Raw genomic sequence first — 11,965 nt, forward strand, 5'->3', positions numbered from 1 at the left:
CACTTAGAACACCTTGGAAACTAATACAACCCTAGATTACACATGGTTCTAGAAAACCTAAGCAATCCATAACAAAGTTTAAATAAGTACAATACTTTGTCTACACTTGGACTCAAAAGGTTTAAACAATAAGAAACTTATACAAGGCAATAAATAAAGTGATACAATAACCTAAAGATGGAGAATTTCAAATACAACTCAAAGAGACTTTCTCCTTTTTGCCTTGTGGCTCTTGGGTGACTGGGCAATGAAGCTTGAGAGCCTGATGCTTGGTTAACTTGACGAGAGAGATTGGGAACTTGTAGTGCTTTTTTGAACTCAAATAAGTGCTAAACTTCTCAAGCAAAACAATCTTTGAGCTCTTATAGATGCGCTTGGAGAATCTGTGCAACGTTCAAAAAAATGACCGTTGAATCCAAGGAGTCGACTTTCCTGAAATAGGAGTCGACTTCCATTTCAAGTGGGAGTCGATTCTCCAAAAAACACCATTGTTGTTAGATCGACTCTACATAAACTACTCTCGAATGGGTCAGCTCTAACTTTGCAAGAGTCGACTTTAACTTAAGGAGAGTCGACTCTAACTATATAAGAGTCGACTTCTGAAGCCAAAATTTACATAAAATAGATTTTATACTTAAGAGTAAATGCTTGAGACTTGGTTTTAATCAAAGACATAGTTTTAGTGAATATTATGATAATAAAAAATATATAACAATTTACTTAAAAAATTATAGACTATAAATTATTCATCAATTATAAAATATTATTTTTATTAAATATCAAAACTTGATTGAAAATTTAATTGGGGCAAGTGGGCTCAACAGTATAAACTAGAGCAGTGACCTGTGCTATGTACATGTATGTTAAAAAATAAAAATTTTCAATGAAGATTAAAAAAAAAGTTTATTTTAAACAACTTCCAAATAAAATAAGATTTGGTATTATGATAAACAGGATATTCATAAATTAGTTAGTACAAAAGGCCATAAGTTTAAATTTCGTTAACACGATGTTTTTTTAAAAATAAAAGTTATATTATATAAAAGAGAATTTTTAAATTATTAAAGTCTGATAGGGTTTCAAAAAGGGTAACACCAACAGTGAGGTTTCCTTATATAATAGAATAGAAGATTTACATATGATTTATATATAAACATTTACGGATAAAAATATTTATGATAATATATTATAAATAATTTGAAATATATAAATTAATTAATTAATTAAAAATTTAATCAGATTTATCAAATTTATTACTTAACTATTGATAATAGGTTATAATTTTCCCAAAGTACAATTAGTTAAATTTTTATTACGAAAATTGTTTTTAATTATTTTACAAGTTTTTAGTGAACTTTATAATTCAAGACAATGTCATGAATTCCCTTCCCTTTAAAACCAAAGAAGGCCCAAGTAATCAATAATCACTAGACTAGACTAGACTAGACTTGAGTTTGATAGATCGCTACTATACTACTATATACTATACTAGTACCTTAGATGGCACAAGACATCGGCTATCTTTTCTTTCTTCCTTTTTACTAGAGTACGAAAGATCGATTTACAATGAGACCACAAGCACATATGGAAACATATTCTTGTACAGCAATAGAAATTCCTCTATCACTCCTCCAACCCCCCCCCCCCCCCCCCCCCCCCCCCCCCCCCTCTCTCTCTCTCTCTCTCTATATTTGCATTTTACATCCCAAAAAACAAAAAAAAAATCAGTACTTCTCTGCTACGGGTCGGGAAGGAAATAGTCTTAGAAGAAAGGTTATCAAGGACCAGAGGCAAATGACACCAAGCACCTGGAACGTCACTAGCATAGCAACCATGGCACCGCTTCTTTCCATCACCTCTGGAGTTACGGGAAGCCCCTTCATCGTAAACATTAACTTCTCAATGAAGTAGGCAGCTTTCGTCAGCTGATAGAGTCTGTAAACCTGCCAAAACAATCCAAAATTTTCACAAAACGATTTTTTCCAGTAGAGGGGATGCTACGGAGTCTCAACATATAGTCGTTTACCTCAAAAATTATAGGAACTAGAGGCCAACAAGATGAGCCACGCTTGTCCGCAACCGTCTCAAACACAAATTGTGCCAGGCACCCAGCAAGAAAGGGAGCTACTGCAACCAATGCTGCCAAGCCGAGTACTGGCCAGGTGACATAGACAGCAAATATCGGGACAAAAACTTTTAATCCCATGGTGAAAAAGGCAGACGCTATGTATCCTTTGAGTCCTGTGATAAGGCTCCACCTCTTTGGGCTAAATTGCAGATATGGGCTCTGAACACGGTTGGTTACAAGCAGAAATGTTGCCAGCCCAATATAAAAACTGGCCTCAGAAGAAAAAGATGCTACAATTTCTGCATAACAAGCCATAGAAGAATTTATGGATTCCTAATTCATGAATTGGAAAGGATAGATACTTGGAAGCAAGACAATGCAAAAAGAGTAAAAGGACATACAAGAAGACATGCATGTGTTCAATAGATATGTTTTACACTACAGGGTAAAAACAAGAAGACATGCATGTTTCAATAGATATGTTTTACCCTACAGGGTAAAACAAAAAACTGCATCAAAGATGTTATTAGACAAGTAATTTTAGCATCAAGCACTGAATGACCATTCAAACAGGTAACTACCTAAGAATATGAACCCATATAAGCTGAAATATGAAGAATTTGAGACAAGAATGAGAGACTGAAGAGAATTTCAAATAGGGTAGAAGATCTTTCATTTGGTTGAAGAAAACGGAAAATGATATTGATGGGCAGCCCATAACATTCCACTACCAAAGACGAAAAAAATAAGGGCAGAATACGGATACTGAAATGGGAGAAGGCCAATGTGTGCATGTGCAGACAACAAATTCAGTTAAGGGGTAGAATGGGAAGAGTGAGGGGGGGGGGGGGGGGGGGGGGGGGGCATATGCAGGCAACAGATTCCTAAAAATAAAGAAGCAAATAAAGTAGAAGGTAAGGAATATTTCGGTGAATATTGTGGGAGAGCTTGGACCTCTTGAATATCCATTTTTCTTTGATTTTGTTAATTTCCAGCATTATAATTCCCTTCCCTTTTTAGTAATACAAGATATACTATCACCAGAAGCTCACCATTTGGTATTAGAGCAAAAAACTGATCCCCATGGTAAACCTCACTGAGCGAGTAGGAGTCTTGAAGGGGCGGTTAGACGGATTGCTCAGTGAGTTGGACTCACTGAAATCGGAGATGCAGCGAATGCATAGCTTGGAGGAGAATATGTCGATCATGATGGAGTAATTTAGCCTCATGAGATCGAAATGGGAAGAACAAGAAAGAGAGAGGAAATGCAAGGGAACGCTAGAGCAACCCACGCCAAAATCCACTTTGAATTCTGGGATTACCCATGGTGTTGAGAGTGGCAGTAGAGAAAAAGGGGAAGTGGGTGACAGAAATTAGAGCGTGGAAGTCCGTAACAGAAGATTGGAGATGTCGATCTTCAATGGAGACAATCCAGATGAATGGTTGTTTCGAGCATAAAGGTATTTTGAAGTGAATTGGTTGACAGAATTGGAGAAAATCGAAACAGCAGTGCTAAGTTTCGAAGGAGGAGCCTTGGCTTGGTACCAATGGGAGTGACGAAGAAGGGGATTTAGGAGTTGGGAGGAGCTGAAGATCCACCTACGTAAACAATTTCGATCTTCACAGGAGGGATCAATGGAGGAGAGGCTCTCAGCCCTCAGGCAGAATGATTTCGTGCGGGAATACAACCTCCTCTTTGAGACTTTGGCGGCTCGGTGGGCAAAGTTTCAAAGGCCATACTAGAGGGCCTCTTTGTTAACGGGTTGAAGCCAAAAATCAAGGCAGAAGTTAGGGTGTTACAGCCATTGGGTTTAACGCAAATCATGGAGACAACCCAGCGAATTGAAGATAAGATTCACATACTCCAAGCCCAAGTTGGTCTTGGATCACCTAGGAACCCTACAACAGTTCCCTGCTTTTCGCCTTGACGACAAGGTGAGTTCTGTGGGGGGAGTATTGATAGGCAGCCCATAACATTCTACTACCAAAGACGTAAGAAATCAGGGCAGAATAGGGATACTGAAAGGGGGGGGGGGATGTGTGGGCAACAAATTCCTATAAATAGAATAGAAGGCAAGGAATATTTTGGTGAATATTGACAGAAATACATGGAAGTCTAGAATTCATGTAGCCGACCCCACATAGTGGGATAAAGGCTGGATATGTTGTTGTTGTTGTATTGTGGGAAAGCTTAGACCTCTCGAATGTTCATTTTTCTTTGATTTTGTTAATTTCCAGCATTGTAATTCCCTTCCCTTTTCAGTAATACAAGCTATACTATCACCAGATATCTAAGTAGTGAAGAGAGGCAGCAGAATCTCAAGCCCAATTCACAGCTGGAGAAATATGTTGGGCATCTGAGGTGCATGGAGCTTCACTCCAGAGTTTCAGCAGGCTTTAGTTATACCTGCCAGTTTGGAGATTCTGAACTGGCCAAGTAAATCCACAGAATAGTGGGGCTGACAAAGGCATTCCTTGGGTTTGTTGAGGTGGACAAAGACTCATTCATTTTAAAGGGTAAATTATCAATAAGGAATGTGGCAATTCAGACGAAGGATTTAAGTGGGGCTAGTTATTTATTTACTTTCCCTTCGAAGGTGGAGGTCGAAGTGATCAAACCAAGATATTGTGTTTGGAAACCACAGATTCTTTCTTGGTAGCCATGGTCTCATGGTCAGCAACAATAATGGACAAATGTTGAAGATGGCTCTTAGGTCAGCCTAGTTTCTCTTAGATCTATTCTTGAGCTAATATGCATAGGCAAAATGCATATATGGTGGACTAGTACCATATGTGCAAGGAAAACGGGGACTCTTCAAATTACTCGTTTCTTAGATATTCTCAAGGTGACGGAAATTTGGTGCCTTCTATTATCTTCTTTTTGTGTTTTAACGGTGATGCTAACTTCAGTTCTAAATCTCCTATCTACTGGAATCAAGCTAGTCTGAGCAAAAGTTAGAACATGCTTGACTATCTCATTTTTATGTGATGTGCTGTTTGTAGCACAAGAAGAATGTTAGAGCTTCTACTGTTTTCAGCATTCATTTTTATTGGAAGGAAACCTTATTAATTGTTTCTGGTTTAGGGGATGATATCCAGCTTAATCTTGATAATTTTGAGCTATGTTTTTAGTGAGTTCTAACATATAGCTCCTTGGCTTGCCTCTTCCTTTTTGTTTTCACAAGGTTCATCCTCTCATTGTCTTGTTCTATGTTATACTTATTTGGAAAAAAAATATATATATATAAAATCAGAAAGGAGTTAGTTGCACATCGGAGAGATTATATGTTTCTATAAATAGTCTGTATATTAATGTAATTGCCATCCATGTCTGAATAATTTTAAGTTGTTCTCTATACTCTCTTCATTCTGTGAGGCAGCCAGTTGGTGAGAATGTGACAATTTGAATACAAAATCTAAATATTTAGTACATAGATAGAACAAAAATGTAGAGCACTAATTCCTCCACAGCATAAACAGGCAGTTAGCAGATGGCTACATTGAAATGGATCAGTTAGTAAAATACTATTCTGATGTGGGACAGTAGGAAGATAAGGGATTAAGAAGAAGAAGAGAAGAAAAAGATGCAAGAAGAAGGAAAAGCTCTGTGTGTGTGTGTGTGAGAGAGAGAGAGAGAGAGAGAGAGTTGCAAAAAGTAGGCAAGAAACAGAAGTGATTAAGAAAAAGAAGAAGAAGAAGAAGAAGAAGAAGGGAGAAGAGAACGAAGAGAGAGAGAGACTCAAGAAGGGGAAATCGTATTATTCAATCATCCAAAACTGAACAAAAGGTTACATTATGTTATTTATAGGAAATTAAAATATAACCTATCTAGAGACAACAACTAATCAAAATATGATTATAATCTCTTAAATCAAATATAACTCTATCTAATCTCTAAATCAAATAAAATTCTATTATCTAACTAACTACGATAAATCAAAACAGAACAAGATAAACCAAAATCCTATTTTTAAAATCAAAATATCATATTCTTAAAGCATGATTGCACTCTTGATTAAACAGAAGTGTCATCTAAGTGAGACCCAGCAAAACATAAATCCCCATAATGCCAAGCTCCAATTACTAAATCTTTGAATGCACAATAATTTGAAAATAGAAATATTACTACTGCCACTCCTTGATTCATCAATTCAGTTAATGCACAAAGTTCCCTCCATTATGTCAATATGTCAAAAGAAAAGGTTGCATCAATCCACATGATAGGAAAACAGGATTTTGATGATAAAAGTAGTAAATTTAGGACATTGACCCGTAACTTATCAGATGTTTAAAAAACTTGTTGTCAGACCCAAGGGTTTATTTTACATTTTACTTGTATTTTCCTCTAGTTGCATTTTTCTGTTAGTTTGTTATTTTCTGTAGAATAGCTATATAAAGCTACTGAAGCCTGTTGGTAGGGCATGTTATGAATGATACTTGAATTTCAACTTTCCCCTCTCATCAATTCTCTCTCAAATTCCCTCTCGTTTCCCTTTATTTTCTCTACTCCTCTATTCTGTCTGCAACTCTCCTCATTTGTCTATTATCTCCCCCATTTCTGTCCAATCCTCTCTCCAATCCTTCTGTTCTTGGTCTTAATTCCCTGGGATTCTTTCAAATTCCAATCCAATCCCTAGGATAAACCCTAGATACATGACAATTTGATATCAGAGTAGTCATTCCTCGGCTGTTAATTTCCAACAGCTCTTAGCGTGAATTCTGAATCAAGTTGAAGATAGAAGGGACGGATCAAAATAAAGCCGATTGAACCACAAGAAGCTGATTCTCAATTGATCGATTTTTGGTGGTTGCTACAGTAACTGCCAGCATGAGGTTCAGGAAGGCAATCGTAGCGGTCCTTGACCGATACAGTGTGTGCTTCAGGAAGGTGAACTCAGAAGGGAAGTCAAGCGATTGTGAATCTTCGGTGATTGCTGTTTTAGAGACAAAATAGGTTTGCAAATCGAAAACAACGATTGAGATAGACTAGGAAACTGTTCTGAGCCAAGGATTCTTGGCAGTGATTTCGACTATTCCGGTGAATTTCTACATTCGGGACAGTGAAGCAATCAGGCGATTTCCACAAATTGCGAGGGGGTGAGTGTCGGCTGATATCTAAGGCTCGGAATTTGAAGGCAACTTGGCCAAGCGAATCCGATTGTGATTCCGACAAATTCTTAACAGTTAAGCTCAAATTTTGGAGGCGCAATTGAGCCGCTGGATTAGGCAATTATTGGAGGCAAATTTGGAGCTGATAATGATATAGAATCAAAGTCTGCTAACTCGTGGCTATGATTTTGGGAATTTTAGCAGCCAATCAAGGTTCGGCTGTTGATAGGTGATTCTTAGCAAGCAATTCAGTGAAGCAATGCTAGAGGTGATTATCAAGTTGCTGATTCCTCAATTCCAATTGTGACAGCGGCAAATTCAAGAGGTCTCCGAGCAGCTAAATTCTAGAAACTTTTTAGCAGCTGGTCCATGGTCCCTATAGGGTGATAACGGTGAATGAGTGAAGCGGATGCAGAGGATAAGTAATTCTAGAGGCGGATTCTATTGAGAGATGGATTCCTCCGACTTCCCCTGCTCCTTGATTGTTAACAATCTAAGCTGTTCATTGTTATCAATTTCAAGCGAATTCTAAGACTGTGTCAAACCAGAGCCAATTAGGTCATGGCGAGTATTGAATTCAGGATGTATAAAGCTCTTGTTCCTTGGCCTTCAACTTGTCATGCATGTGAGATTTCTTCCATGGCTGATAGCACACGTGTGAAACAATTTGAGTCTCAACTGCAGCAGAAGAATGCTACAGTTTCAGTTGGATACAACATAAATCATGAGGAGAAATTTGCAGGAATTAACACTGAGACACCATTGGAGGAGAAATTTGCTGAAGATAAATCTTGAGTGTACGGTAGTGAGCAGGAAACAACTTGGGAGGAAGAGTTTTCAGATATTTTATTTGTTCAAATTCCAATTGGTGAGCTGCAGTATCAGATCGGCTCTTGGCTGACAAAGAAATTTGAGTCCCTTACTATTACTGGAAATGGTATGATTGGAGATATATCCTCAACTGAGATATCTTCCAATATTGTGAAGGTAATTGGGTTTGATAAGGAAATATGGAAGCTACTTGTAATTGGAGGACAACTACGGAAAAGAACTGAAGCAGGCTTTATGGTTGAAAACAAGGTTTTGCATGAGTTGGACAATTCAAAATTTCAAGGAAGGTTATGGCACTTTGTGCCAGTAAAACAAAACATTGCTTTGGAGATGTCAGAGAGTATGGCTTCAGATGTCAGAGAGTATGGCTTCAACAAAGAAATCTCTATCGAGATTTCAACTAAGGGAAATAGCTGAAGGAGCCAAAAGTTTTGCTGTGGAACAAAGCTCTTGCTGTTTTGTTTGTTCCCATTCTAACTGACCAATTAGGATTTTTGTCTGCTGTAACGAATGCTGGAGTGATGACTGGAATTGATGTTGCAACAACTCCTAATTCTGCTACTCTCATACAATTTTTGTTTGGATATCCAAGGTGAGTCTACATTACTCAATCGTTGCATCTGCAGGTTGTTGTAGATATTTTTGCAGTAGAGAATGGCCATTGGTTTGGAATACATTAACTGCATTTATGGATGTGTGTCTACCATCCTTGTGTTAGATGGTGATGAACTATTAAAAGAAGTCACTGGAACAGTTAGTCATTCCTCTGGACTCCAAACGGCCAACATCGAAGGAGCGGTGATGGGGAAAATTGGTGGGAACAGCAGTCGACAGGTTTCAGCTGCTAGCTACAACAACCAGAGAATGGTTGCTTCTGGTTTTGTTTCAGCCAATGAGTCCAAGAGAGCTATTGGCAATGTGTTAGGCTTTTGCTTTTAGAATTTTTTCAAGATTGCGCCACCCAAGCTGTGGAAGAGAAGAAAAAAGCAAATCAGAAGTTGTGGAGGGATGGCATTTCTTGGGGACAAGAAATGTTTTAAGACGGGGGAAATGTCAGGACCAGAGGGTTTACTTGGGCTAAAATAGTAATTAGCGTATTTCACATTTTACTTACATTTTCCTTTTGGTTGTATTTTTCTGTTAGTTTGCTATTGTCTATAGAGTGACTATATAAATCCACAAAAGTCTGTTGGTAGGACATGATATGAATGGTGATTGAATTTCAACTTTCCCCTCTTATCAATTCTCTCTCAAATTCCCTCCCATTTCTCTTTGTTACAATGTTGTCTCAAGTAAATCCAGCATATTGACAATTAGGATGCATCGGAATTTGGGGGTATAGATAGGCGATTTTCTAGATTGTAAATAGAATTGAATTTAGGGTCAAAAGCGGAAATATCTATACCGGTTATAAGTTCCCAAAGGTTAATGCCCTATTTTTCTAAAAATAGGACAACAATCTAGCATAGGGATGCATAATTCATTCTCGCGAGAAAGTAGAAAGAGGAAAGGCTGTGTGATAGAATAGTCTTTGTAATCTTGAAGTTTTGTAATTGTGAGGGTGAGAGATTGTACTGTGATCATTCTGAATCAAAGAAGGCTGCTCTCAAGAGGCTTTAGAGGCTAGATGTAGGGTTGTCCTAAGGGGCAATCTGAACAAGGATAACAGCTTGTAATCTTCTGTGATTTGCTTTAAATTTCTGTCAATTAACATTCTGTTTTTCATTCATTTAATTTGATCTCTGTTGTCGTTCATGACTGAGACTGTGCGCGCGTGTGAGGCAGTATATTTAGGTCTAAATAATATATTTCTAAGTGCTCCTAAGATAACACCCTTTACTTTCTCTCTAATCTCTCTCTTTCTCTGTTATGTCTACAACTCTCCCTCATTTTTGTCTATTATCTCCCCCATTTCTGTCCAATCCTCCCTCCAACACTAGGTACATGACACTTGTGTATCACATTACTTTGTTACAAAATTAGTCCATATCAAAAGCATGTAGTTCATACTGATAGTTGCACTTGGCTGAAAAGCTGAAGGATACAGGAAAAGACATCCCCCCTAAGCAATAAAGACAAATCAATTAGTCAAATTTGCCACAATAGCCCACTAACAAATTAATATAGAGAACCACGATGACATATGTACCTGAGAGAATCTCATCCTTGAGGAAAGCATCTATTGATGTGCTGAGGAAGAACTGTGGAAGCACCAATGACGAAATCATCGCAATTGGAGCCAGAACCCAAAGAAACGAGCCACTACGTTCCTTGAAAGGGGCCGAAACCAATTTACCTTCTTCAACCAACTGATGAGTCAATCCATAAAACGAGACAGAGCCCGATTTACCCCGAAAAGGTTCGACTCCATCAACCCCACTCGCACGCAATGCAGTTGTGTCCCTTCCTGACAAAGTCAACTTTGCCCCAGAATTTGACTCAGAAGCATAAACAGAAACTCCACTCTCCAAGCTCCGCCATGAAGAGTTCTTACATGTTCTCTTCAAACCACCAATCAAACAAGCTGAACAAAATTCACGGTCAGAGTAAACAAAAACGGTAGGCACAAAAACGGTAGGCCCTAATTTCAAACATCGTTTGGAAATAGAGGAAATGGAAAAAGGAAAACAAAGTTTCATCACTGTCGATTGATTTTTACCGAAAACGGAGCTTCATACACTACCGTTTCAAAATATAGCTAGACAGCACAGCATACTGAAAGATTCCATGTCGCCGAAATTTTCTCAACAACCAAACATAGAATTAAGGGTAATCAAGGGAAGAAAATGACAAATACACTTGCATAAATTTCTAACCCCAAGTCTTGGTTTCTTGAAATTACTCGCAGAATGTCGAGAGAACGAACCTTGATTGGAAGACAATCTGATTCTTGGTGGTTGAAGCCCTCGACAAGCTAACTGCAACTCCATCTTCTCCTCCTCCTTTTGTGATTTTCTCTTCCAGTTTTGAGGGTTTTAGCAACTGTTCTTCTCAGATCTTCATCCTATAGTTACTGCAGCCCTAAACCCAAAACCCCACCTTTTAAAGTACATAACTTAGTTGTTGCAAATATACATCATGACCAACTTTCTCAAAATATTTGGACTAAAGACAAGACTGAATCAACTAGAGTCTTAATTTCAGGTGGGTTTTTATGTTCAAATTACTCTAGAGCTGGGAAGGCCCAGCGTTGGCCCAACCTAAATTGTAAATTAATCTGGGCCCAATCCCAAGCCCATTAAAACAAACGAGGCTTTTCTTTTTGGCACTATTATTATTATTATTATTTGACGACTCCTCCTAGTTCACATCAAATATTTATATCAAGTTTCTTTTTCTTTTTTTTTTTGGTACGTTCTTCAAATTAAGTAAATACTATTTTTATAATTTTGTATAAAAAATATTACTAAACTTTAATGTGTTTTTATCTTTGGGATTATTGTTCTTGTGTAGTTTCCCGTCGTTCATACCTTCGATTTCTGCAGAGAAGGTAAATCGCAAGTGAAGATTTTGCCTCACTACGCAGGGCAAAAAATCGAACTCACGATCTATTGATGTGAATCTTAACTTATCGTGATCCAATCATTTGAGGTTTACAACTAATGTATTTTTATTTATTTAATAATTAAGTAAATATAAATAAGTCACATCATTTATATGAAAACTACTACTCAAGGAGGGAGCGCATGCAATGACGCAATTGGGGTTAAATGTGATTTGACCATAACGTTATTACTAAAACAATTTTGATAATTGAATATTCAAAATTCAAATATCAAGTTATAATTATTGTTTTGGAGTATAAAATTTAAAATTAAGGACCATAAATGTATGTAATTAAGGATGACGCCATATTTATCACTTTCTAAAGATGATAGATATTTAAATAAGTTTGAATTATAATATTATTCAAAGTTGTAACATGTAAATATGTCTTGTCAATTTTTAGAAAAGCAT

The 11,965-nt window shown here is 37.4% G+C and overlaps 1 protein-coding gene across 1 annotated transcript; it reads right to left on the minus strand.

Moving 5' to 3' along the window:
• Window positions 1–1,648: 1,648 nt before the first annotated feature.
• Window positions 1,649–11,063, minus strand: LOC127794903 (uncharacterized). Its single transcript, XM_052326199.1, has 4 exons — window positions 10,875–11,063; window positions 10,158–10,532; window positions 2,027–2,367; window positions 1,649–1,943 (listed from the first exon to the last, which is right to left on the minus strand). The coding sequence occupies exons 1-4, from the start codon at window positions 10,936–10,938 to the stop codon at window positions 1,725–1,727; spliced, it is 999 nt and encodes a 332-aa protein (XP_052182159.1). The 5' UTR covers window positions 10,939–11,063; the 3' UTR covers window positions 1,649–1,724.
• Between the last annotated feature and the right edge of the window lie 902 nt (window positions 11,064–11,965).

Source organism: Diospyros lotus, chromosome 2 (genome assembly GCF_014633365.1).
Source record: "Diospyros lotus cultivar Yz01 chromosome 2, ASM1463336v1, whole genome shotgun sequence".
NCBI classification, from domain to species: Eukaryota; Viridiplantae; Streptophyta; class Magnoliopsida; order Ericales; family Ebenaceae; genus Diospyros; species Diospyros lotus.

Bases quoted from the DNA above. Each gene is read 5' to 3' on its own strand.
- LOC127794903 (XM_052326199.1), bottom strand. From the start codon at position 10,938: ATGGAGTTGCAGTTAGCTTGTCGAGGGCTTCAACCACCAAGAATCAGA. The intron at 2,368-10,157 runs GTACATATGTCA...CTTGTTATGCAG, and splicing joins CAAGGATGAGATTCTCTCAG to AAATTGTAGCATCTTTTTCT. The intron at 1,944-2,026 runs GTAAACGACTAT...TTGTTTTGGCAG, and splicing joins TAGTTCCTATAATTTTTGAG to GTTTACAGACTCTATCAGCT.